Below are 27,500 nucleotides of genomic sequence, written 5' to 3' on the forward strand. Positions count from 1 at the left end.
GGGGGGTGGGGGGGGGCGAAGCTGAAGTGTGTGAGCTTCATTTCCATTGGGGAGGGGGGGAGGGGGGGGGTGCGAAGCTGAAGTGTGTGAGCTTAATTTCCATTGGGGGGTGGATTTACAGTTGCCAGGTTGTTGGTGGGGTTTGCAAGGCTTTAAGGCCGGTTGGTTGACCTTTGTTCGTGTTGGTGATCCTGTCATATCTCTGTGTGTCTCCTGGTGTGTGTGTGCGTGTGTGTGCAGGTGAGCGGGTGAATGGCGTGGACCCTGGAGGAGGGCATCAGACGCCGCTGTTTGACCGCCCGTCTGACTGGGACCGAGAGATCAAGCGCACTGGAGCCTCCGAGTGGAGGGTGTGCTCCATCAACGAGGGCTACCTCGTCTCGCCCAGGTGTGTGTGTGTGTGTGTGTGCGTGTGTGTGTGTGTGTGCGTGTGTGTGTGTGTGTGTGCGTGCGTTTGTGTGTACTAATACCCGTTTGTTTGTTTGTTAGTAACTATTTGTTGTGAATCAAGTTTGTGTGTGTTCGTTTGTTGAGAGTTTAGGAGGGGGGTGGCGTTCAGTAGTTACATAAGTGTGTTTGTATTTACAGAGATTGTGTGTGTGGGTGTGTGTGTGGGTGTGTGTGTTTGTTTAGCTCCATCTCTGGTCTCCCCTCAGCTGCGTAGTTGGATAAAGATTAGTCCGGCTCATTAACCGCAGTGTAATCTGACTGTGCTCATAGCAGGAGCCTGGGCTTACATAACTCATGTGTGTTAGTCTGTATTAAGAGATTATGGATTTATGCTTCCCTTCAGTGCCCAATTCTTACCTCCATGAGCAGATTCTCAGTAATCAGCCCCTGCAGATACACTCGCAAACATCAGCCTAAATACCACTGTCCTATGGTATCTGTAACAGATGCTGAACCATAACCCAGAACTATAATGGGCGCTGGTAGCGTAGTGTTGGGTAGTGGTTGGGTAGTGTGGGGCGGTGGTAGCGTAGTGTTGGGTGCTGGTAGCGTAAAGTGGGGCGGAACAGAGTGGTTAAGGAGCTGGGCTAGCATGCAGTAGTCTGAAAAGTTGTGGGTTCAATTCCCGGCTTCCACCGTTGTGCCCTTGAGCAAGTTGCACTGGGGACAGTGGCATTTGTCATATGTAAGGATATGGAATAGAGGTGGAATGTAAGGCATATGGAAAGCTTTGGACAGAACCGTCTGCTAAGTGAATAAATGTAAATGTTAATGTAAAGTTATTACACGTCTCTTCAGAGTGCTGCAGAATGCTCCATTCACTTGAATGGGCTTTCCCATTCTCAATAACAGACCGTTGCTAAGTATAACAGACCGCTGTCAAGGAAAATGGGCTTTGTGCTTCTGATTTAAGTCTTTCATATTACTGCGCAAGGACTGGAACTTCATTCAAAAGTGAAAGTAGACGGTTGATCAGCTGTGTTCTAAAGAATGTTTGATTCAAGTTCAGCGTGTGCTGTTGCGAACTATTTGTTTCTCAGCAAATGCCACGACGAAACGGTCCGCTGCGTGTCGGGGTCCGGTTCGCCCTGTCGGGACTTATTTTCCCAATAATGACCGGCGTTCTATACATTATCCCTTACATAGCTAACCACAGCGATATGAACGTCCACAATAACCAACGATAGGGAAAGTCTCTTGTGTTTATTAATATGATTTCTAAAATGTAATGAATTCTGATTGGCCGTCAGTTTTTTTTTTTTTTTTATCATTCTTAAAATTGGTCTGAAAGTGATTCCCAATGATATCGTTCGTCATGTCTGTTACCTTATAGTATGCAATGAATGTTGTCATTCCAGTTAACTATAGCGATACTTAAAATGATAGTTTTTCATCTTTATAGTTGAGATGTTGCCAGTGTGGACAACCCTTTCGCATGGTCTCTAAGTTGTTCCCGTTTGAAAGGGCTCCATTAAAGAGTGCAGGGTTATGAATGTGTTATGGCTGTTCCATTAAAGAGTGCAGGGTTATGAATGTGTTATGGCTGTTCCATTAAAGAGTGCAGGGTTATGAATGTGTTATGGCGGTTCCATTAAAGAGTGCAGGGTTATGAATGTGTTATGGCGGTTCCATTAAAGAGTGCAGGGTTATGAATGTGTTCTGGCTGTTCCATTAAAGAGTGCAGGGTTATGAATGTGTTATGGCTGTTCCATTAAAGAGTGCAGGGTTATGAATGTGTTATGGCGGTTCCATTAAAGAGTGCAGGGTTATGAATGTGTTATGGCTGTTCCATTAAAGAGTGCAGGGTTATGAATGTGTTATGGCGGTTCCATTAAAGAGTGCAGGGTTATGAATGTGTTATGGCTGTTCCATTAAACAGTGCAGGGTTATGAATGCATTTGGCTTGGAGGAGGGATGTGTAATGGCTGTTCCATTAAAGAGTGCAGGGTTATGAATGTGTTATGGCTGTTCCATTAAAGAGTGCAGGGTTATGAATGCATTTGGCTTGGAGGAGGGATGTGTAATGGCTGTTCCAGTTTAGGACCCAGGAGAACAGTCTGTGGGACGCAGGAGAGCTGTCTTGATTTTGTCATGATGTTTTTCTCAACAGGGATTCAAGCGCTGTTAGGGGGAAATGAACAGCTCAGCTATGAGTGTGTGTGTGTGTGTGGTGTGTGGTGTGTGTGCGTGTGCGTGTGTGTGTGCATGTCTATAACTCCATCTTTCTTCTTCTAGTCTGCCGGAGTGCTTTGTGGTTCCAGCCTCGCTAGCGGATCAAGATCTGAAACAGTATGCATGTTCTTTTACGGGCCAACGCATCCCGGTTAGTCACACTCCCTCATCATACACAGAAATACACTTATACACCCATACATGTTATAAACACACACACCACCAGAAGTGCTGGCTGTGTCTTATAAATCATGTTTATGACCCTAGACAGCACCCCTCTCCCACACACTGTAGCAGTGAAGTGTGTGTGTGTGTGTGTGAGAGCGTGTGAGAGCAAGCGTGTGTGTGTGAATGGTCCACCATGTAGCTGCAAGATGGTGGTTGTGGTTTGAGTGTGTGGGTGTTGTGTGGGTGAGCTGTATAAAGATGTGGTGCATTTTTGCATGTGTTTGAGCTTGTGTGTCTTGTTTGTAAGTGTGGAGAACTTCTTTAACTACATGCTCAAAAGTGTTTGTGTTTCTGTTTGTGTGTGTGTGTGTGTGTGTCACTCTTCAGCTGTGGTGCTGGAGTCACCCCAACGGAAGTGCTTTGGTTCGAATGTCCAGCATCAGCGATCCGCAACAGCAGAGGAAACTGGACCAGAGGTTTGTGTGTGTGTGTGTGTATGTTTATAAAATGAGAGGAAGTATAACCAGACTGCAAAGATTTCAAAGATGAAAAGAGGAAGATGGGTTTATGTCCTCCTAACATCAAATACACACACACACACACACACACACACACACACACACACACAAATACATACATACTTGGACAGTGTACAGATACAGTATTGGATGTGTGTCAGATCCTCTTTATCTGCTAACTGCAGGAGAGCGGGGACGTTTAAAAACCTGCTGATCAAGATTTTCTCACGGCCAGAATCTTATCAAGCTTGCAGGGGTGTAGTGGGCGTTGGACGCATAGTAAACCAATATAAGTGATAGGCTTTTTAACCATAAGCAATGACCCAACAGTGAACCTCCACACGAAACAACTTCAGGAAAAACTTTAAAAAAAGATTGGTTTCATCCAAACAAAAACTTTTCAGAGACAGCAATAACTGGCACTTGGCTGCCTAATGTATTTCTTTCTTTTATTTTTTTGTTGTGTTTTGTTTTATTGACTACACCTCTGCGTTTTAATCATTAGTAAAGACAATGATATGACGCCCCCTCAAATTGAGCTACATTGCCCACAGCATATTGAATGTGTGTGGATCCTGCGTTTGCGACTGTAGTTATTGCCATGGTTTACGTGTGATAATGAATGAAGCCATGCCACATGTTATGCATCAATGAAATAAGACTACACTAGATTACATAGGCTACTCTACATTATAGTTTGTCTGTTTATTGTATGATACAACAAAATAAAAAAAGCTACAGGACCGATGTTCATAAACTTTGGTGGAAAAGTGTAGTTTGGGTGAAAACATTCAATTTTGAAGCTTATCCAAGTCATTCAATGGATTTGTGAATTTGGTTTCATGTTCAGGAAAGCTGTAGGCACCCGATCTATGTGGAGGTGCGAGTGTGACTGTTTTTGCAATGACAGAATTCAAATAGCCCATTTTATAACCCACACAAATAACCCACTTTAAAAATCCCCACTACACCACTGCACGCTTGTGTTTGTGTGTGTCTTTCTCTCACTCACACACTCACACTTACACACTTACACTTACACTCACTCTCACACACCCATACACACACACACACCAAAATAGCACCAACTCTAAAACATCAGCGGTTCAGATTTAGACCGCATCCGTGGCTGAATTGATTCATGTTTCAGCAGACTTCCGCCTGCTTAGTTCATTTATAGGTTTGCCAGAATCCACCAGAGTAATTTGGGCTTTCAGGAGTATCATAATATCAGCACTAGGGGATTGGGTTGCGTCTGGGCCTCATCTTATGTGGATGCATCTTAAAGGCCCCCTAAAGAGTTTTTTTTTTACCTTACAATATCGTTTCCAAAATCATTTCAATGGCACATAAACTCTTAATAGGGTGAAAAGCACTTCTGCCGCACTCTGAGCAGGTCATATCGTTTGTAAAACAGCCGTAGGAAGTTTGGTGTTCGGGTAGGAACACTGCCCCCCCCCCTTCGAAATGGAAATGGAAAAGAGCTGCTGTGCTACAGGAATTCGGAAATCTCTCTCTACATACTGCTGTGGGTGCATTCCCTCTATATTGTATCGGAGTTATGTTCATACTTTGTTGCAAAAGACGCATACGCTTCTTTAGTGCTGGTTTAATGTCCCAGTGGGGTAAACATGTGAGAACAGTTTTATGCACCTGCCATTCCAGGGTCAAAGGTTAAATTTGAAGGTGTGTTGCTCCTCACTAGGATCAGCAGTGCCATCACTAAGAGCCACCCACAGCGGTCTGACGTGCTCAAGTCCGACCTGGACAAGCAGCTGCCCAACATCCAGGAAGTGCAGGCCGCTCTCGCCAAGCTGCGGCAAGTCTGCGTAATCGGTGAGTCCGCACCTGTCCTACATGTTTGTTTGTTTGTTTGTGTTTACACTTTCACTCTGTTTACATTTTTGGAGGCTTTTGAGTTAAGTGGTGTGTGTCCGTATCAGTTTGTGTGCATAGAGATATGGAGGTGTGTGTGTGTGTGTTGTGGTGTGTGATGTTTTGTCATGATAAAGAAGCAGAAGAAAGATAAGCGTATGCAGCCACATAGTTGATAAAATGGCCGCCGTTCATGCTGAAGGCGATAGCATCAAGGCAAGGCATTGGCACAGAGCAGGGCTGACAGGTGCTGAGAGACTGGCTGGGTTAGAACTTGTGTTTGGGGTAGATGTCACTTGCTTGTGAGTGCTTTTCCATATAATTGACAGTGTTTTTTGTGTGTGTGTGTGTGTGTCTGTGTCTGTGTCTGTGTCTGTGTCTGTGTCTGTGTCTGTGTCTGTGTCTATACACAGAGCCTTTTGAGGAATCAGAGGAGAAATGGTTGTCGTCCTTGGAGAGCTCGCGATGGATGGACTATGTCAGGTATGCACAAATGTTTATGGACACACTCACACACAAACCCAGGCACTGGTGAAGTCATTCTGGTATTTTAGGTACTCACAGTCATTCTCTTTCCTGTTGTAGTTAGTTCTGCTTAAGCGTAGCACGACCTACCTGTGTGATGATAAGCGGAGGGGCTCATGACGCATGAGGGTTTCAGCAGCAGATATCTCCGTTGTGACAGCTGAGTTTTCCACGCTAAGCAGAACCAAATCCAGCAGGGAGAAGTGAAATAGAAGTGAAATCTTAAAGCATTCAGTGTTTCCCTATTCAGATATCATCAGCATGATGCATAAAACAACAACATGATATTTATCCAGCTCAAGCTCTAGCTTCCTCAGGGATAGCCATGTTGTTTAATGTTTTGGACCAATCAGATTATAGCTGACAGACAGTCTATCCATTTGCCATAAGTGCATAATGGTGTCTTTCAGATGGGAAATACCCCAGAGTCATAATGTTGAAAATCAGCCCTGCTCTTTGCTGTGCAAACGTTATTGTAGACACTGTTGCAAGTTGGTGTCGTAGAATTAAGCAATAGGCCCCGAGAGGCCGTAGGTTACGCTGATTCCAACAGCTAAGGGGCGTTGTTAGGCATGACACGCTAGCAGAGTGCCTAAAACCCCACTTGTGGTGATTGCCAATCACAATCAAGGACCGGAACTATCAGTTTTAGAAGTGTGCTTTCAGTGCTTGTGTTGATTGTGTGTGTGTGTGCGTGTGTGTATGTACAAGACAGAGAAAGGCAGGTGTGTTGATTTGCGTGTGTGTGTGTGTGTGTGTGTGTGTGTGTGTGTGTGTGTGTGTGTGTGTGTGTGTGTGTGTGTGTGTGTGTGTGTGTGTGTGTGTGTGCGTGTGCGCGCGTGCGTGTGCGTGTGTGTGTGCGTGTATGTATGTACAATACAGAGAAAGGCAGATGTGTTGTTTCCTGTGATTAAATTATAGTGTACAGAATAATGAGTGTATTCAGTTGGGGTTGTGTGTGTGAGTATCTATGTGTGTCTGTGTTGGGTGTAGTGTGGTAGTGTATGTGTGTTCATTTGGTAGTTTGGATGGGTTTGTGTGGTGAGTTTGATATGTGTGTTTCCTATTCCCTGCAGGGTGTTTTTAAGGCACGCTATGGAAGTGTGTGGGTGTGTGTGTGTGTGTGTATGTGTTTGTTTGGGTTGGGTTTGATGTGGAGTGTGTGTGTGTGTTTGTGTGTGTGTGTTCAGTGTGGTGAGTTTGATGTGTGTGTTTCCTGTTCCCTGAAGGGCTTTTTTAAGACACGCTGTGGAGATTGTGTACATGCTGGAGGGAAAACACACTTCTGTCATTCTGCTCGGTAAGCACCCATTCTGGACAGGTTGTTTGTGTGTATGATTTGTCAGGTTTGTTAGGTTGAACTAAGTGTGTGTGTGTGTGTGCTTCTGTCTGTATTTTTGTGTGTGTATTTGTATATCCGTGTGTGTGTTTATATATTCATGTGTGTATTTATGTGTGTGTGTGTGTGTGTGTGTGTGTGTGTGTGTGTGTGTGTGTGTGTGTGTGTGTGTGTGTGTGTGTGTGTGTGTGTGTGTGTGTGTGTGTGTGTGTGTCTGAGCAGAGGAGGAGGACCGTGACCTCAGCTGCGTGGTGTCCTGCCTGGTCCAGTTGATGCTGGACCCCCACTGCCGCAGCCTGCTGGGGTTCCAGGGCCTGGTCCAGCGGGAGTGGGTGATGGCCGGACACCGCTTCCTCGACCGCTGCAACCACCTCAGGAAGAACGACAAGGAAGAGGTGAGGAGAGAGACAGACACATAGGGCTTTCAGATTATAACGGAGGTCCTACCCTTCGGATGATTCAGATGTGATGCTAACCTGCGGACCTTATACTGACAGTTCAAATGGAGGGACACAGACAGAGAGAGGGAGGGAGAGAGAGAAGGAGAGAGGGAGCGAGAGAGAAAGGGTGAGAGAGTGAGGAAGACAGAAAGCGCTTTCAGATATAACCTCCGGAGTATATGAGGAGGTTTGTCAAACGGAGGTCCTACCCTTCGGATGATTCAGATATGATGCTAACCTGCGGACCTTATACTGACCTTATACGGACCTATGTGTGAACGACATACACGCACATTACAGAATCTCTGTGTGGTTGTCGAGTGACGGTTGGGGGCTTGTAAAGTTCACAAGAGGCGAGATATGACGCAGAATATATGCGGCCGCTGTCACAGCTGGTATTTGTTTACAAAGTGTATGCATTATGTAGGCTAAAGAAGAAAAATCTATTGTGTGTAGGCTAATACACATTTCTGCAAATGTGCGTTGGAGAGAGCATGCACAAACTTTATGGTACCAGCCAATTCAGTAGGCTAACTCAAGACTTCAAGGCCATCATATACAAAGTTTTTAAGCAACAAACAAAATACTAATATAACAGTGAAGTGGTTTGTTTTTTCATGGTTTATTTTTCCAAAAGCATCCTCTCCCCATGCGTCTATTGCATTTACGCAAGGAGCTTGGAACAAAGTTGGGTTTTCTTCGTTTTCATTTTCTCTAGGCATATTTATGCTCAACAAATATCAGCGAGCTCAGCAGTGAGGTCATGAGAAGGCTATCAATGAACAGAAAACCGACCGTGGTGGCTAACAATTTATTAAATACTCCTGTTATTGTCGTCAACGACGTCGCTGTAGGCTACTGCCTTTTCAGCGCCTTCTGAAATGATGATTCGATCTTTTGAATTCGTTTGGCCTTGCGATGCAGTTGTAGGCTAACGTGTCTCTTGCCGTTCCCTTCATGTGTTCTATCACAATGCTGTCTGCCCTCATGGACAGTAGTGATGTCTGCATCTTTCCAGGTCGGAGATTTTCTGGACAGCACTATGCCACTCCATCATAACACTGGCATTTAAGTCAGATTTAACCACATGGACGCAGGAAAGAAACGTCACCGACACGCCCTCTCACTAGGTGTGAATTTTAACCGCATGTTCTACGCCTCGTTCAGACACAGCACATTTACATAATGTCCAGAGGAAATACTAGGGGGGGGGGAATAGAACAACCGGCTAAATTCGGACTTCCATATGACCGGTTATGTCGTTCAGATATACGGTCCACACCGTTTAACATCCGCAGAACCTCCGTTCGTTCGTGAGTGAAGTGAGTGAAGTGAGTGAGTGAAGTGAGTGAGTGAAGTGAGTGAGTGAAGTGAGTGAAGTGAGTGAAGTGAGTGAGTGAGTGAGAGAGTGAGTGAGAGAGTGAGTGAGTGAGTGAGTGAGTGAGTGAGTGAGTGAGTGAGTGAGTGAGTGAGTGAGTGAGTGAGTGAGTGAGTGAGTGAGTAGACCTATGTTACACATAAATGTTTATACACTGTTTTTGTATTATGGCTTTTTTGTCATGCCAATAAAGCACCATTGAATTGAGAGAGAGAGAGAGGTGAGGAAAAAGAAGAGAGATGGACAGAGAGGCAGACATGGGATCAGGATTTGAGAGGAAGAGAGAGATGGAGAGAGAGCACTTCTTTACTGAACAATGGCCTTACTCACATGCTTTGAACACACCATTAAAACATTAGTATTTCCCACACAAAGCCTATATACTCCCTCCCTGTTGTGTTAAATCGGAGCAATGGTAGGACACTCACTGGACCTCTCCAGTCACTTCAAGAAATACAAAGAAGAAGCAAAGAAGGAGAGTGGGTGGGTTGTGAAGGAGGGATAGAGTGGGAGAGCTAAAGAGAAAGAGAGGATATGAGGGGTCAAAGCGGAGGAGATGGGGGGGTGTTTGTGGTTGGAAATAAAGAAGTGAGGGATTGTGGTAAACCTCTTCCTGGACCAGTGAAGCCGCCTCATTAAGAATGATGACTGAGAGATAGAGATTTTTTATTTATTTAGATTATTTTCATTCTTATTTGTATTGTATTATTATTTATTTTATTATTTATTATTATTTAATCAACAGTGTTTTGCTTTTGGTGTTCTTTTGAATTTTTTTGTACATGCTTTGACAACACAAGCACTCTTGTCTTGTCAATAAAGCTTCTTTGAGAGATAGAAAGAAATGAGGAGAGAGAGAGATAGAAATGAGGAGAGAGAGAGTGAGTGGGGATGCAGGAGTGAAGGATAAAAATAGAGACAAGAAAGAGAAGTGAGACTCCCTTAAAGCACCACAAAAAGGAAGAGAGAGGATGGATGGAATAAGGAGAAAAGAGGAGTCTAAGGGGGGGTTGAGATGGAAAACAAGTGGGTGAACGCGGTCCCCCACTTCCTGAACCACTCCAACCACCACTAGAATAACGCTGGGGAGGGACGGAGCGAGGGACAGTGAGTGGTGGGGGTGAAGGATAGAAATGAAAACAAGGAAGAACAGAGTGGATGGCTGTGGGTCACCACTTCCTTGATGGCTGCGACCACTTCAGAGACGATGCCAAGGGGAAGGGGGGTGGGGGGGACGCGTCCAGAAAGACGGACAGGAACAGGAAGATGGCGGGTCGTGGTGATTGTGGTGATGGAGAGGCGTGATGGTGATGGATGGTTCAGGTTTGCGGCACCTACGTATTCATCTGGGTGATGGAGGAGAGTGGTGATGGAGGAGAGTGGTAATGGAGGATGGTAGAGGAAAGCCATGATGGCAAAGAAAGGTTGAGGATGAGTGAAGTTACAGCAGGATTTAAAGACAGGCAAGGCATCACCATTTTTTATATACATCCTCTGTGCTGCACGGTTGGATTTAGATTTGGATTTGGCAGAATATACTCAAGAAGCAAAATCAGATGAATTAGAAATGACCCCATATGACCCACAGTTAGAAAAGTAGTCTTCAACTCTCGTTTCTTTCATTCATTTCCTCTTGCCCCCCCCTCTCTCTCTGCCCCTCTCTCTCTCTCCCCCTCTCTCTCTCTCTCCCTCTCTCTATCTCTCTCTCCTTGTGGTCTGCAGTCTCCTCTGTTCCTGTTGTTCCTGGACTGCGTGTGGCAGCTGCTGAACCAGTACCCGTCGGCGTTTGAGTTCACCGAGACGTACCTGACGGTGCTCAGCGACAGCGTGTGGATCCCCGTCTTCAGCACCTTCCTCTTCAACTGCCCCAAACAGAGGGCCGAGCACAGCAGGGTGAGCACACACACACACACACACATATACACGCACACACACACATACACACAGACATACACACACACACACACATACACACAGACATACACACACACATACACACAGACATACACACACACACACACACACATACACACAGACATACACACACACACACACATACACACACACACACACACATACACACAGACATACACACACACACACACATACACACAGACATACACACAACACACACGTTTTCATCATGACAAATGCATGAACTAAAAAGAGCTGTGAGGCTTGTATACCTATGCCTACAGTCTATTCCTCGTCTATTCCTTGCAGGACTGTCCGCATTTTGGACAACATTTGATGCAAAATTGAATGCTCACATAGCTTTGATAGCGGCAATTTGTCAGTATCAACCATTCCCTTTCAAACTCTTGTGAACCCCCCACCCCTCCCCTCTGTTCTGCAGGACTTTGCCCGCAGTAAGAGCATCCCTCTTGGGCAGGAGCAGGCCCTCCGCTTCCCCCCTGTGTGGGACTGGTCTCAGCAGTTCAGCCCCAAGGACCAGACCCTCTTCAACAACCCGCTCTATGTGGGCAAGAGCGCCACCTATGTGCAGAACGGGGCAGTGAAGACCTTCAAACGCACCAAGGTGATCATTAGCTTTTGTTTACCTGGATGAGTGTGTGTGTGTTTGTAATTACTAAGGCTGACTTCTGTTTAAACATGACAGAATTTTTCACACTTGTTTTTCTGGTTCCTGGTGTTCTGTTGAGTTTCAGGGTAAGATTACCACAGTTACAAGCTAGAGAAACTGGCACGCATTCTTAAGAATTCTCAGGAAATGAAATTAGACTTAGTATCAGAAAGCCTTTGGGGACTTTGGGAACTAAATTTGAACAGGACAGCAATTAAATAAAATACTGCTGCAATGTAGCTGCTAGTGCCATCAGAATGGCTTTGTTTTGTGTGTAGAGAGCGTGTTTCAGATATGTGTCTTAAATGATTCTCTCTGTTCTGCAGCAGAAGAGCTACAGTTCCACGCTGCGCGGCCTGCCCCTGGCTTTGCGGAATGGCCAGCTGTCGGACCTGGACACGCTCCCGCGGCGGAACTCCCTGGTCCTGCGCCTGCGTCCGGAGCTCGGCTCGGCGCGCGAGCCGTGCGAGACGCCGTGCGAGCGCTTCGTGCGCGAGCGCTTCTCCCGCGCGGCCGAGCCCCAGGGCCTGCTGCTGCCCCAGCTGCTGCCCTCGCACCTGACCCTGTGGCGCCTCTACTTCCTGCGCTGGGTCCCCGAGGCGCGCATCCCCCGCGGCGGGCCCGTCACCGCCTTCCACAAGCTCTCGCTGCTCGTCGACGAGATCCACACGCTCCAGAGCCACCTGCGCCACTACAGCACCTCCAACTCCAGCTTTACCCTGACCTCCACCCCCAGTGGGCTCCCTCCCCCGGCTCCATCCCCAGCCCCCTCCCCCCTTCCCCCCGGCCCAGGCCTGGCCCTCAGCCCCCCCTCAATCACCCCACAGCGGCCCCAGTCCCTCTCCCGGTCCCCGCCTGACCACCACCAGCAGCGCCAGGGTCGGATGTATTTCCGCGCGCCGCTCTCGACCCCGGCAGGCCCCGGCGCGTCCACCCTCACCTCCTCCTCCGCATGCCCGGCGCCCGACTACCTGAGCTCCTCGTTCCCCTTCTCGCCCGTGGGCAACCTGTGTCGGCGCGGCCTACTGGGCACGCCCCTCAGCAAGCTGCTCAGCGGCGCCCGCATCTGGCTGTCCACCGAGACGCTGGCCAATGAGACGCTCTGAACAGGGGGGGGACGCCAAGCCCCGCCTGCTTCCGCCACAGGGCAGGAGGAGAGGAAGATGGCGGTGGACAGAGGAAGAAGAGGAACAGGAAGTGAGGAAGAAGCAGTGATTTGGCAAGAGGACTTTGGGTGTGTGAGAGTGTGTCTGTGTGTGTGTCTGTGTGTGCGCCTGTGTGTGTGCCTGTGTGTGTTTGTGTCTGTGTATCCAGGCGTGTTTTTGCACAGAATTATTGGAAATGGACTGCCGCTAAGTACGCACCTCCCCTCTTTCCCCCTCCTAATTCCTTTTGTCCCTGACATGTGGTGATGGTGCAGAATGTCTGATGTCGTGTGTTTTTCCAGAGGTATTATATTAACATGACTGGTGAGGAGATGAGAGGAGCTTGATGCGCTGTGGGATCATTATGAGGAATCTGACCTGTGGAACAACACTCCTATCTCTCTCTCTCTCTCTCTAGCTCTATCTCTTGCTTATCTTCAACAGTTAGTTTGACCTCTCCTGACCTGCTGGCAGGGTCTCATCACAGCTATTATTCACCAAACTAACAAACCAAAATGATGAACTATGTGTGTGTGTGTGTTTGTATCCCTCTCTCTGCCAAGTGGGTTTGTGTGTGTGTGTGTGTGTGTGTGTGTGTGTGTGTGTTAGTGAGCACAGACATGTGGCTAGCTAGCTAACTAGTGTGGTATTGGCTGTAGGTGTGTGTGTGTGTGTGTGTGTGTGTGTGTGTATGTGAGCACAGTAGTGTGTATAGCTAGTATGGTATTGGCTGTAGGGGTGTGTGTGTGTGTGTGTGTGTGAGCACAGTAGTGTGTATAGCTAGCTAGTGTGGTATTGGCTGTAGGAAGATAGGAAGCAGGAGACAGGACTCAAGCTGTGTGGTGAACTATAGGACCCCACCGGGGCTGGCTGGATCCTGCCTGATCATAAATCCACTTAGGCCAGGACTGCTGAGCAGATCAGCTGGTTGATTTGCCATCACTGTTTCTGTGTGCGCGAGCGTGCTCCCTGCAGGATACTAAAATGTGTGTAACTGTGTGTGTGCTCTGCGGAGCGCCATTTGGTGTCCTTAAGTGTGTTAACTCAGAGCCTCATGGACATAACGCTTAACTCTTTAATCCCTATGTCCCTCTCCCCAAGTGACGTGACGTGTGTGTGTGTGTGTGTGTGTGTGTGTGTGTGTGTGTGGTGGTGGCGGCGCGCGGGTGCAGGTGGTTATGCTGATGGGAAGTGGTACCCTTCATCATGGGTAGCGATTAGCCTGACTAATGATGTGTACAGTTTCATTTGCTTGAATTTCTAGATTTATTTCTTTTTGTTTGTTTGGTTTGTTTTTAGTATGGTACTTCTTTTCATCCCTTGTGACTATGAAGTAATGTACATTTATTTATGTGTCTCTTGTTTGTTTTTACTGTACTGCTCAGTAGTGTACCACTAAAAGAAAATGGTTGAGTGTGCAGTGCTTTAATACTGTCAGGCACGTCTGCTCACCATTGGAGTTCATTTGATTTCTTTTGATTTTATAAAGTATACACAGCACTGATATTTATGTATGAGTTTTTGGAGAATTTCAGCAACTGCAAAAAAAAAAACCCACACACACAATCAATCCAAACTAAAGAGAATAACAGGGACTGTGGGTCTCAGTTGTGCCTTTTTAACCCCATGCTTAATGGTCAATGCAGACCAGGCTTTCAGTGCACCTCCTCCCTCTCTCTATCCCTCTGTTTCTCAGTGTCCTTGTCCCGTTCTCTTTGTCAAGGAGGGAAGTAGCAGAGATTGGAGCTGATGTCTAAGCTGTGACCCTAGGCAGGGGCTGTTGGGACTTGTAGTCTCATATGCATTTCCTTTGTGTGGTGTGCAAAGGATTGTGGGTAACGAGTTCTGGAAGTGACACTCCAGCATGATGGCCAATAGGCAGATACCAGGAAGTCAGTGGTGTGATGGTAGTTATGGCAACTCTGATGGGCACTATGGTAACGGGAGTGGGGTCTTTATGTAAAGCCAGTGACTGTCATAAAATATTTTAGTGCTAATAATAAAAAAAGACTTAACACATGCTTTTGCAGTTGTCTCTTTCAAAATATGTTTCTTTAAGCCACTGTGCCAACTTGAAAGAATTTATCAATATTACCACGTGAAGGGTTGTTTGAGAAGTCTATGGTGGGATAAATAAGGCAGCCCAAACTGCAAATTGCAAAGCATTTGATTCAACACAAGAACAGTGGTGCATTGAATGCTGTTGTTTGAGCAAGCACAGCTGAGGCCATTGTTTGCATTCTTTTTCTAAAAATGTTTGAGCCTCATGACATCTATGTAAATATAGGTTTAATTATCTTTTCAACGTTTCATTCTTATCTTACATGTGTAAACGACTTTAGGTGGATATACTGTGCTCACTGGCTTAATAATACGACGGGTTTTGTGTGTATACGCCAATGATAGGATAGCAACTCAACAAACCCACAAAATGAGAAAATCGAACCTGTCAATTCAGGAAACTGTAGCAAAGCATTTCGACTTTGAACTTTGCCCCACAACAATTATGGTCTCACACAGGTGCATTTGAGTCATTTGCATATTTCAATGCATCGTGAGATCCGGGGACATTACCTTAGTCCACTGGCACCCCCTACTGGCCATGCCACAGACTACAACAATCACTAAAGTGGAGTAATAGTCTTCACCTATGAACCAGGACACCAGTTTACAAATCATGATGACTCTTTAATTTCTTATGACAAGATGAAGTGGACTCACAGATAATATTTCCATCTGAATAATAACAATAATAAAAATGAACTGTACATGATCATAAGCCAGAGCGTTTAGTCTGTGGGCTATAACTTGAGCTTGCTGGCAGAGACCTCCTTCTGGTTCTTCTTCTTCTTGCCGGCCTGCTCCTTAGAGCCTTTGACCTGTGACTTCACCTGGTCCTGCAGCTGGGAGAAGAAAGCCTGCGAGGACCGCAAAGCCTTGTCCATGCCGTCATTCTGTCAAAAAACACACACACACACACAATGACCAACTGGCACATGATTCTGTCTATAACAAGAATAACACTCACTGCATTGGCAAAGCTACTACACTACTTCATTCAACTTTTGAAACTGAAGTCATACAACACATTTATAACTTGAATTATAAACAAAGTACTGCATTATAAAAAAAATATAGTTTAAAAAAGTGCTATACTTCATACTTTCTAGTTTACACAACAGGAATTCTGAACGTTCTGAAACTGAGGTCATACAACCGTGTCAGTGTCCAACCATGTCAGTAATGAATATTAAACCAAAAGGAGGGCATAAACCTGACTGACCGTGAGGATCTTGGCTTTGCCTCCCTTGGTGAGCTTCTTGAGTGTGTCGGCCACCTGGGCCTTGGAGGCCTTCGTGTTCTCTCCAGTTTTGGCCAGTTTGATCTTCTGCCTCTTCTCCTTCTCCTGGACCTTCAGCCTCTTCAGCTTCTTCTTCTGTCGTCGCTCACGCTTCTTATCGGTGGTCGTCTTCTCCGAGTCGCCAATCAAGTCCCCGGCTTTGTTCTTCTCCTGGGGGGGGGGGGGGTAAAAACCGCCGGTAAAACAGGACCTCTTTAAAACATTCAGTCTTCTAAAGTGAATGGTGGTTCCTATAGAAAAACCTTCTGATTGTCTCCTCATTGTACGGAGATTCTTGAGATTGAGATGTCTAATTTTTTAAGCTGACAATCAGTCTTGCTCCTCCTAAGACTTGTGGATGCATATTAGAAACAATTCTTCATAAATACATTTCATTTTCTTCATGTCATTCCCATTTAGATTGTGCAGTACTTTTCACAGCACAGTCAATCCCTCAATCACAGTTCAAGTGTTTAACAGTTCAAAAAAATCACACGAAATAAATGACAAACACATATTTTAGGGCTGTTATGCTTTTGAGAATGAAGGCGTAATTTGACTAAACAGACATACCTTAACTTCCTCTGGTGCCAACAGCGTGGCATCGCTGGCGCTGACTGGTGCCACCTCCTCCATGGCAATAGAGGGCAGGTTGGAGACCACCTTCACCTCAGGAATGGCCTGCAGACACAATGACCATCCATTACAACCACACAATCTCTGTTCACCAACTCGCAAGTGCAACCTACCTCCAGACATGTTGGCTGGATTACTTTTTAAACTTAACTTCAGATATTTAACATTTTTTAAATTAAAAAATTACATTTTCTACTTTCATATCATTCAATAAATTTAACATGACTAGTAATAGTACCCCATTTTGTTAACAGGTTGCTTTTGCGCATGCTGTAAAAAGTTATCCATGGTCTCCTCCATGAGAAAAAAGCTTTCTGGGCTAAATGAGGAAGTAAATGCGTACCGGTTTAGGTGTGAAGTGGAAGTTAGAGAGAGCGTCCAGTTTCAGGAATAGAGAGTCCATCATTTTCTGGATCTGGACATGGGCTGGGTTTTCTTCTTCCTCCGTCTTCTCCTGAGGGGATTAAAAGCAGTGGACATCAGGCACACAGAGCACCTTCACAAGGACATGCTACGATGCTAGTGCTACCCTTATGTAGCCTCCTCAATGGGCAAAGTCAGAATGGAGTCTTGTTGTGTGCTGGCAAGAAAACATCTTCAGATTTACCAACCACTTGGAAGCTCCCACCCCGACAAAAAGTGCTGTTCCAGGTCTTACCCAAGTGACTTTCATCTGACCTGTCCTGAGTCTTACCTGTGTGTGTGTGTGTGTCCTGGGTCTTACCTGTGTGAGTTTGACGTACTCCTGTTCGTAGACCTGTGCCAGGCTGAGCTTGCTCTTCTCGTGGTCCAGCGTGAGGCGCTTCTTGTACTCAAACACGTTCTCCTTTGGCTTCTCCTTCCGCACCACGTCATCAAACACCTGCGTACCACACACACACACACACACAAAGCTAATTACTCAACAGCCGTAGCACAAGGTGGAGGTTTCAGACCACAAGAATGAGGATGCAACTGATGAATGTCTGAAGATGGTTATAAGCTATATAGATATTTCAGGGGTTCTGAGCACCCACCTGGTCCTTTATTCTTTGCTTGATGATTTCTTCTAACTGCATGGTTGTTTCCTCAGTGATAGCAGGAGCTAGGACACACACACACACAAACAATCAATTTCTGAGCATGAATGATCAGGCATTTTTAAAGATGTCATAGGCCTTACGGAAATGTATTAGCATAACCTAGTAACCTATTAGAGTAAGCATGACAAGTTACCGGTATGCATACTTGTTGGATGAAATCAGATAATAAATAAACTTACTTGAGACAGATACTTTTTCAGGCTAACACTATCAAATAAAATAGGGTAGACTAGGCTTGCATTTCTAAAGTTTAACCTGCAGCTACTTGTAGATTGTGCTAGTTATGTTTGTTTAACCAACCAATAATTGTTGTTTACACATAGGCTTCAGTATTTTCAGAGAGATAGATAGATAGAGAGAAATAGAGAGAGAGAGAGAAATAGAGATAGAGATAGAGATAGAGATAGATAGATAGGAGATAGATACTTTATTGATCCCCAAGGGAAAATTCAAGAATGTAAATGTAGCCCATTTAATAATTTGAAATGATACTTCTACACTATAACACTATCTACAGAAACTCTTCTTTCACAATTGCTTGTATAGCCTACTTGAATATGGAGATCATGTTCACCATGTCTACCTCTAATCAGTCAGAGTGAAAGCCAATGAGGTCTACATTTGTCCACTTTCAGTGCTCAGCGACACTTAGTTGAAAATATACGCATATTTCATGGTAATGCAAGGATTTTATATTTAATTAGGTGTGACAGGCCGATTTGAGGGTCGCTTGGGCCAAATATGCCAGGGCTGAATTTTTTGTCCCAGTCCATCCCTGCTTGGAATGACGCATGCTAGTCCAAGAAACAATAATACTGTGAAGAAATCTGTCGCTGATTCAGAGCACAGGCAGGTCCGTGCAGACAAAGGCATAATAAGGAAGGTTTCTGCCAGACAAATTTATAGGATTAGGAGAGCAGCTGTTAAATGCCATTGCAAAGCAGCAAACAGGTATTTGAAGCCGCTGGTGCCTCTGGAGTCCCGCAAACCTCAAGGTGTATACCCCTAAACAATGCTCACAAGCAGAAACGGTTGCAGTGGGCTCAGGAATACATGAAGACTAATTTTCAAACAGTTTTGTTTATGGATGAGTGGCGTGCAACCCTAGATGGTCCAGATGGATGGAGTAATGGATGGTTGGTGAATGGCCACCATGTCCCAACAAGGCTGACATGTCAGCAAGGAGGTGGCGGAGTGATGTTTTGGGCCGCCCGGAATCATGTGGAGAGAGCTGGTAGGCCCCTTTAGGGTCCCTGACGGGGCGAAAATGACCTCGGCAAAGTATGTAGAGTTTCTGACTGACCACTTTCTTCTGTGGTACAAAAAGAAGAACCGTGCCTTCTGTATCAAAATCATCTTTATGCATGACAATGCACCATCTCATGCTGCAAAGAATACCTCTGGATCATTGGCTGCTATGGGCATAAAAGGAGAGAAACTCATGGTGTGGCCCCCATCTTCCCCTGACCTCAACCCTATTGAGAACCTTTGGAGCATCATCAAGCAAAGGATCTGAGGGTGGGAGGCAGTTCACATCCAAGCAGCAGCTCTGGGAGGCTATTCTGCAAAGACATTAAAGCAGAAACTCTCCAAGAACTCACAAGTTCAATGGATGCAAGAATTGTGAAGGTGATGTCAATGGGTCCTATGTTAACATGTAACTTGGCCTGTTAAGATGTTTTTGATTGAAATAACTTTTGAATTAATTTATATGACCTCCTAATGAACATTTAATTAATACTAAATAAAATTGTAATTTGCATAATAATTTGGAACACAGTGTAATTGACATTACGGTATCTACTTAATCCTACCTAAGGGAAAAAATAATGTGAATGAAATTCAAGACTTTTTGTAAACAAAAGTCAATACCAGTACCTTTAAGGCCTTAATTTAACAATATTAAATTTAAAACTTGTTCAAGACCCCGCGGGTACCCTGTAACTGATTTCTGTTCCACTGTACCATGTGGCGTGTCAATAACTGAACAAACACCAAATACCACCTGGTCACACTGTGTGATTTCCGCAGCACGGTAGCCATGCGTACAGTAGTGCGTGTTGGGTACTGTGTAGTACTAGGTCACTCCTCTCTCTTCTGGCTATCATTTACAAAGCCACTGCCATTTTGTTCATTTTAAAAGCCATTGTCAGAGGCTGAGGTAAGGTTTGAATTCAAAACAGACTGAATATTATTAACTGCGGGTTTATGCAAATGTCTTGACCGCAAACTGCGATTTGCTTTGATTTCTAATTATTCCCTTTTCAAAATACTGGAGTAAAGTTTGACAGAGGACATCCATTAAAAAAACGGCAAAATGTCATGCACACGCACACACACAAACACCTGTCCTAGCAAGAGTCACAAGGGAAAAAACACACACATTCTGGCAGAGAGTCAGAGAGGAGACAAACAGACACCAACCCATTCTGGAGGCCTGGTCGAACGCCACGTCCTCCTCCAGCAAGCTGTTCTCTGGTCGGGTCTGAGCAGTCACCTCGCCTGTCAGTTGCCATGGTTTCTCCTCCAGCGCCGTGTTCTCCAGCTCGCTGATACGCTCCGCCATCTGTCAACCAATCAACAGCCCCAGATCAGCACCAAAATTTGCCACACAGCTTGTGTGATAGGACACATGCCCAATGCCATTATCACCACTTTTCATTGGCCCACAGGTTTTTTCTGCTCTTTAACACTAGTGTGATGGGAAGCATCTCAAACTCATCTGCTATCCCTAACAGTTCTCACTGACCCGCAAAAAAAACTGTAATTCTACATTGAAGTAACACAAAACACACCTTGTCCTGACGTTTCTCAAATGAAGACTTGGAATCGGAGGACTTTGATTTCCCTCCAAAGATGTCTTCCATATCCTCACCCTCGCTCTCCTCTGGAAGGTCAAAGGTCACTCTCTTCAGAGCATCTCTGGCCTGTCTGCTTTCCTCGTCATTGATGTCCTCCCTGTGCATGAGTGTGTGGAGTGGAAGATCACAAAACAAACGGAACACTGAATCATCTTTACTTTAACTAAAGGTCACAGTTACACAGTCAGTCACATTGTCAAATCATCAGTGACGCCAACAACAGAAATATACATCAACACTAACAAATCGTACAGTATGTAAATATATCATGCTGCAATTCAATATGTGTATAAATGTTTAATTGCTTTTGGGTGCCAAAATTGCTGTCTCTTGTCATAAATAGAAAAAGGAAAAGATTCGACTTACGCCTCTAAATCAAATTCCTCCTCATCCATGTCCTCTTCATCAAACTCTTCATCATCCTCACCACCCTCCTCAGGTTCCTCCTCATCTTCATCATCTGCTGTGTTCTGAGGTGGCATTTCACCCATCGAGTCAAAGTAGTCTTTATATTTCAGGTTCCGGGAGCTTTTCTGTTGCATTGCCAGAGTAAAGGAAAATTAAACAATGAAAACTCAGTCATGACTGATTCATTCACACAAATTCCAACTGTTATATATATCCAAAATCTAAAAACTAGATGAGCCTACCTTTTTCTGTCGTTTTGATGCCACTGGTTTATCAAAGGTCATTTCCTCCTCATCTCCTGAGGGCAAGTCCTGGAAGTAGTCTACGTCTTCGCCGGCCTGATCGTCTTTGCCCTCTCGTCGGTCCATGTCGTCCAGGAAGGCCTCCATCTCAGACAGCTTGAAGAACTTGTCGTCCACCTCAGAGGGCTCCGTCCACGTAGGTTTGGGTAGCCGTGCAGCGGAACCCTTCTGGTTCATCTTCTGCTTGGCTTTCTTCTCCAGCGCGTCCACGTCAAAGTCCACATCTGAGTCCTCCTCAGAGAACCCGTCTCCATCCTCGTTCCCGGGTTCTGCGTCATTCTCGTCGCCCTCCTCCTCCTCACCTTCATCAATCTCATCATCACTCAGATCCTCCTCCTCATCATCATCATCATCATCCTCTATGCCATCTCCCTCAACAGCTCCTTCATCCTCCTCTGCCTCTGCTACAAGGCTGAGGCCTGTGTCCACTGTGACCTGGCTAACGGCCTCCTCAAACTGTCCGAGAGCAGGAGCGTTCTGCAACTCAAGCTCTTGCCAGATCTGCTCCTCGTCAAAGTTCTCCACTACCAGCAGGTCCAGCGGGCTGCTCTTGAAGCCGGCTGGCTGCTCGGCTTTGTGCAAATCGTACAGTGTCTTTGTGAGGGCAGTGAAGTCTGCTGCCAAGGCATCCTGGAGACTGCAATGCAAAAAATGTAAGTAAGAGCCAAAAACAGAGAATGAGATCTAATGAGATCCAAGAGGAGCAAGACCCTGGACAAAGACAGCTAAGTACCATTTGCACAAGTACAACAGGCAGGCTATCCTATGAGAACTCTATTAGTAGCTATGCAAACTTAATCAATACTACATGGCACATTCTGCAAACCTGAGCTTCTGCTACCTGCACAAGATCACAGGCAACACCGAGGTGATAAAAAAGAAGATAGTTAAACACTTGAAAGCATGCTATGCTCAACAGTCATAGCACACACACAGTACTCTTTTACCTTATTAACGACGATTGTGTTGCTAACGTAACGTTAAACAGAAGCACCTCCGACCTCGTACAACTGGACATTTAACTTACATGGATTTCGACAAAGCAATCTCACATGACGATGTTAAGAACAGCATGGGATATAATGACAAATAACACAGAAAGTAAAATGTTAGCAATAGCTACCAATGCAGAGGGCTACTACAACATAGGTAACTAGTAGTTAGCTTGTCACCCAGGAAAACACAACATCTCTTTTCCTTGCTGGTATCGTTCAATGACAGTGAAAGCAGTTTAATCTGTATGTGTGCCTCACCTTAGAAATTGTTCTGGATGTGCTGTTTTATTGTTAAGAATACTCAAACAGCTCTCCAACGTGTTACTAGTGTCCCCCGTCGCCATCATTTTTCACACATGGGGAACCAGTGAGTAACAGTAAATAGCGTCCCCGGAAACTTGAGTTGTCGGAACGTATTGTCGCAGAGCATTTGAGAGTGGCGAACATCAATGTCACAACAAGCTCCTATTTGAAGCTATATCAATGTTTTTTTTAGGGTTACTCGACAGTCTTTTGGTTTAAATAGAGTTCCGAAGAGCCGTCATTCACAGTGCATTTGGCAAATCGCTGTCATATTATCTTAAGTCAGTAGTTTTCAAGAAAGTTTTTAGAAACATGGCGTCTCCCTTGCTGAAGGTTGCAGGTAATGTACAAAAATCGATCAATTCACATAGGTTAACGAACCATCTGCAGTGTATTGTTTTGTCTAACATAATTGTATGGCATGTAACAAGTTCTAATGGATAAAGTTCGCGTCATTATTTCGTTAGTGTTATCTCACGGCTCATATTTAGCTTGCTAATTTAACCTCATCTGTTACATCAGGTTACGTTGTCGTTAATTCAGGGACTTAAATCTCACTATAATTTGCATGTCAAGGGAACTGCTCAACCCCATGTCATGTTATGGTACACTCAATAATAATAATAGAAGGATCTGTCCGTTTTACTAAATGAAATGTGGCATCTGGACTGTGCTGTCTTGCTTTACCATTGCCTAACTGTAGGTGTCGCTCAGAGAAAAGAAAGAAACTCGTGTTTTTTTTCTACTGCTGCCAGACAAAGACCAGATACATTGCTAAGGTTGTGCTTGCTGTTTTATATGTATTTGTTTGAGCTGTTGCACATGTTTAAAAAAATAAACTTTTCAGTACATAATGAAAAAAGTAAATAATAATAAAGTATCAGTGTCAACATAATCATTATGTCATTATTATTGTCTCCAGTGAGAGGTCTTTCCAGGTGCATAGGCCTATGCCACACATCACCATCTCTCAGAGCCTTCTCTTCATCAACTCCACTCCGTCAGGGAGTCCCACCCTCACTCTGGAAGCTCGGTAGGCTGAATCACGTCGCAATAGCCGTGCCGGACCTGGAGAAGGCCACCGCCCTGTACCGCGACGTGTTGGGTGCCCAGGTGAGCGCTACCATGCCACTGCCGGAGCATGGCGTGTACACCGTGTTTGTGGAGCTAGGCAACACCAAGCTGGAGCTCCTGCATCCGCTGGGGGAGAAGAGCCCCATAGCTGGATTCCTACAGAAGAATAAGTCTGGGGGAATGCATCATATCTGCATAGAGGTGAGTGAATGTCACTCAGTCAGGGAAGGTGTTACAGAAAGCCACCCTCTATTTGACACCCACTCTCTCCACCCCAACAATCTTGTGACAACAGTGCTCATCTTGAAAGTGAAGGCGAAAAATGTCAGTTCTCTTCCTAATCCACAGTCTTATCGATGCCAACGGCAATTTTTTCTTTTCACTTTTGCTACCGTGTCATACAGTTATCACACTGTAAGATTAATGAATGATCTAAGTCATCACCCCTGTCTGAATTCTCATTAATACCTGTGACAGCTTTACACCTTTACCCCCCCCCCCCCTTTGTGATGCAGGTTGATGACATCAAGGCAGCCATTTTGGCTCTGAAAGCACAGAACATCCGCATGCTTTCTGCAGAGCCGAGGATAGGGGCCCATGGGAAACCAGTCATGTTCCTGCACCCCAAAGACTGTGATGGTGTGCTGGTGGAGCTGGAGGAAGCTTAACACTGGTGCCCCCCTCAGTACGGGCCCGTCCTCGTCTATACGGGCAACACAGCCATAATGATAATAACAGCAGCTGCTGACCCTGGACTTGTGTCCGGCCTTGAGCTGGAGTGGACTAAATACATGCCTGGACTGTCTATCCCGAAAGCATCGTTGAACAACCACCATTAGTAACATGATTAGCTGAGAGAGAGAGAGAGAGAGAGGGAGAGTGTTCAAAATGATAGCTGCTCCAACATTTAACGGTTGGTGGTCATTGAACTATGCTTTCTGGAAGACTGCTCCGGTTTTTGGGATGGGAGACCCTCTGGAATTGCATGCTATCTGGGATAATTGCCAGTCAAACAGCACTTCAGAGAAAAACAGCACTTCGCCGGAAACGGCTCTCCAAATAGTATTGTCATATGACACAGGGTAGTTTCCTGCTATCAGACAAGATCAAAGAATTCCCAGAATTCCCACAGGCCACGATTGCTCTTCCGAACCGCTCCCCCCTCCTGAATGTGTTCATCAGACAGAGTCTGTAATGAGAAGATTAGAATATCAGAATTTGCATCCGAGCCCCCCCCCCCCCCCCCCCCCCCAACACACACACACACACACAAACACACACACACACAGACACTAATGGTGGTGTAGTGGAGGGTCCTTTACTGTAGGCATCTACAAAAAGCTAAATGGGTGGTTGAAGACTCCGAGAGCCTGACCAGAATATCAGGAAATGGTCGCTCGTACCCCAAGATGTGATTGAATCTTCATTGTTTGTTTGTTTGTTTGTTTCTGTTTTGCTGTGTCTCTTCTTTCCCTACATCCCCACTTGCTGTGATGGAATTATCCAGAGTTCTTTGCCTTTGCCTCTTTGCCTTTGCCAGAGTTTCTTTTTTCCTGATGTAAAATAAAAAAAAAAAAAACAAGAATAAAAGATCTTCCAACTTTGACATGTTTACGGAACCCTGGAGGGGTTATCGCAAGATATTTTTGGTGTATATCCAGAAACGTGCGCTCATTTTACTAAATTGTGTTCTCAATTTAGTAAATCGTGCGCACAATTTACTTAAACGTGCACACGTTTTACTAAATAGTGTGCTCATTTTACTAAATTGTGCTCTCATTTATTTTTTTGTAAAATGAGCGCACAATTTAGTTAAACTTGTGCATGATTTAGTCAATTGTGCGCATGATATAGTCAAATGGGTGCACAATTGACTGAATTGAGCAGACAATCTAATAAAATGAGACCACAATTTAGTAAAACAATCGTCTTATAACTGCTTACTGTCATTTAACACGGGGCATCCAGATCCATGCCTAGTCTGTTATAAACGGAATCTCTTCATGAGTTTACTGTGCATTTATACCAAGTGTAACTTATTGATCTTATTTATCTTTTTTGCCCTCTCTCACTCATTTATCCTTATGTAATGGAGAGATAAAAAATCAGGATTTTGATGATTGAGTTTTAAAGCTGTGTGTGTGTGAGAGAGAGAGAGAAAGAGAGAGAGAGTATTTGTGTGAAAATGAGTTTAATCACCACCCTGCTTTTCATCTGCTCGCTGGCGTAGAGGGACAGTCTGCGACTCTCTCCATCTGGCTCTGCATTGCACAATTTGGACGCGAGCTGGTGCAGCTCCATCTCCCTGCTGAAGTCACTGCACGCCAGCCAGCTGACAGCGCGGAGAGAGACGCTCGCTCTCGTTCCTCTCCTCCAGCGCCAGCGCTTCTCTCTTTCACTCACTTTCCCTGACGAATAGTGGGAAGAAGGAAGATTAGTCACTCGTGTTTGGACTCTTGTCTTTCTGGCTTGTCAAGGCACAGAGTGTTATTTCCAAGTTTTCCAGGCGCTTTTTGTTCAATTTCAGACATTAGCATGAGAAAGCCACTCTTCTCGTCTTGATTTGTTTTTTTGTTTTTTTTTTGGGGAAAAGGAGGCGGGAGTTAATCTGTTCTTGACATTTAAAATGGAGGAGAAAGCATTTTGTTTATGCCAGAGCTGCTGTATCAAAAGAGAAGAATAGTCTGCCTAAACGGCAACTCGTCTCTCAGAAGCAGCTTGAAAGAAATGGTCTGTCACTCACTTGGCTGTCTGTTACCCCCGGCCCTCCTGCAGCACATGGATAACAAACCCCTGGTGAGGAGACTGGACCCAACTTAAGACTCAAACCAAAACATTAGATTTAACCAAACAGGTGAACAAACTTTGGACTTTATAGGCCAAACCGTGTCTTGAAGTAGCCTAACTTTAAAGCTGACTGACGTTTTGTTACACTGAGATAATGTATCAAAAATGTCCACACCAGTGAGCCTAAATGCATAATTGACACAAATGATGAGACTTTTGGAATGTGACAAGGAAGAATTATATGTATATTTTTTGAAATGCCTTTAATCAGATAGGATAGTGGAGAGTGACAGGAAGTGAGTGGGAGAGAGAGTCGGGGTGGGATCCGTAAAGGACCACGGGGCAGGAATCAAACCCAGGTCGTTGGCATACGGTGCAGGTGCCCCAGCCAGTCGTGCCATGCGTGGGGCCCTGCCAGCCTTTTTACACAGAACTTTGCAATGGTATGTTTTAAGGCAGCTGAAGCCCATCTATCTACTACAGTGCAGACTATGTTGTAGTTAAACATAATGAACTGGTTTCAAGTCTTTATTTAATCCAAGAATGAGGACTGGCCCATGGGAAACCGGCCTAACGTGTGATGAGACAGAGTCAGTCACCATATCCCATCCTGTTGACCAGCTGGTGACCACACCGTGCTGATTAGAAAGCCTATGTGGTTCAGTGTTTCGCATGTGCAGCTCAGTGTTGTGAGTAGTGTATGTGTGTGTGTGTGAGAGTGAGAGAGTGTCTGTGTGTGTGTTTGTGTGTCTGTGTGTGAGTACTGTGTGTGTGTATGTGTGTGTGTGTGTGTGTATGTGTGTGCGTGCGAGAGTGAGAGAGTGTCTGTGTGTGTGTGTGTGCAAGAGTGAGAGAGTGTCTGTGTGTGTGTCTGTCTGTGTGTGTGTGTGTGTATGTGTATGTGTATGTGTTGGCACCAAGCCCTATGGCCAAGTGAACAACAGCTTGCCCAGCAGCACAGGGTGTGTGGACAGTCTCAGCTCACACATTTCCTCCCTCCCTCTCACTCTTTCTCCCTCTCTCTCTCCCTCCCTCTCTCTCTCTCCCTCTCTCTCTCCCTCTCTCTCTCTCTCTCTCTTAGCACTGGGTTGGGAGGAACTGGAGCATAGAAATGACAA

The 27,500-nt window shown here is 45.3% G+C and overlaps 3 protein-coding genes across 4 annotated transcripts in view; 2 read left to right on the forward strand and 1 right to left on the reverse strand.

Annotated features, from left to right (window-relative positions):
• Window positions 1–14,613, forward strand: part of mtmr10 (myotubularin related protein 10) — a 53,249-nt gene extending 38,636 nt beyond the window's left edge. Inside the window, exons 7-16 of one of the 2 annotated variants that reach the window (XM_076291930.1) lie at window positions 241–388; window positions 2,686–2,773; window positions 3,178–3,266; window positions 5,014–5,144; window positions 5,597–5,666; window positions 6,938–7,008; window positions 7,270–7,442; window positions 10,588–10,758; window positions 11,222–11,404; window positions 11,776–14,613. In XM_076291930.1, coding sequence (XP_076148045.1) covers window positions 241–388; window positions 2,686–2,773; window positions 3,178–3,266; window positions 5,014–5,144; window positions 5,597–5,666; window positions 6,938–7,008; window positions 7,270–7,442; window positions 10,588–10,758; window positions 11,222–11,404; window positions 11,776–12,555 — 1,904 coding nt within the window. In that variant the 3' untranslated portion in view covers window positions 12,556–14,613. The remainder of the gene's footprint in view (window positions 1–240; window positions 389–2,685; window positions 2,774–3,177; window positions 3,267–5,013; window positions 5,145–5,596; window positions 5,667–6,937; window positions 7,009–7,269; window positions 7,443–10,587; window positions 10,759–11,221; window positions 11,405–11,775) is intronic. The other variant, XM_076291931.1, reaches the window with a different exon arrangement.
• Window positions 14,614–15,261: 648 nt separating this feature from the next.
• On the reverse strand, window positions 15,262–22,577 carry mphosph10 (M-phase phosphoprotein 10 (U3 small nucleolar ribonucleoprotein)). Its single transcript, XM_076291932.1, has 11 exons — window positions 22,477–22,577; window positions 21,164–21,860; window positions 20,880–21,046; window positions 20,448–20,610; window positions 20,077–20,218; window positions 17,587–17,654; window positions 17,295–17,432; window positions 16,914–17,024; window positions 16,508–16,615; window positions 15,878–16,105; window positions 15,262–15,548 (listed from the first exon to the last, which is right to left on the reverse strand). Exons 1-11 carry the CDS (start codon window positions 22,563–22,565, stop codon window positions 15,396–15,398), a joined length of 2,064 nt encoding a protein of 687 aa, XP_076148047.1. The 5' UTR covers window positions 22,566–22,577; the 3' UTR covers window positions 15,262–15,395.
• Window positions 22,578–22,641: 64 nt separating this feature from the next.
• Window positions 22,642–25,161, forward strand: mcee (methylmalonyl CoA epimerase). Its single transcript, XM_076291933.1, has 3 exons — window positions 22,642–22,861; window positions 23,444–23,796; window positions 24,111–25,161. The coding sequence occupies exons 1-3, from the start codon at window positions 22,834–22,836 to the stop codon at window positions 24,261–24,263; spliced, it is 534 nt and encodes a 177-aa protein (XP_076148048.1). The 5' UTR covers window positions 22,642–22,833; the 3' UTR covers window positions 24,264–25,161.
• Window positions 25,162–27,500: the final 2,339 nt, after the last annotated feature.

The sequence above is a fragment of the Alosa pseudoharengus genome, unplaced genomic scaffold, assembly GCF_046254945.1.
Source record: "Alosa pseudoharengus isolate Yale_2024_CS ecotype anadromous, Long Island Sound unplaced genomic scaffold, YU_APseudo_1.1 YU_APseudo_1.1_scf_19, whole genome shotgun sequence".
NCBI lineage: Eukaryota > Metazoa > Chordata > Actinopteri > Clupeiformes > Clupeidae > Alosa > Alosa pseudoharengus.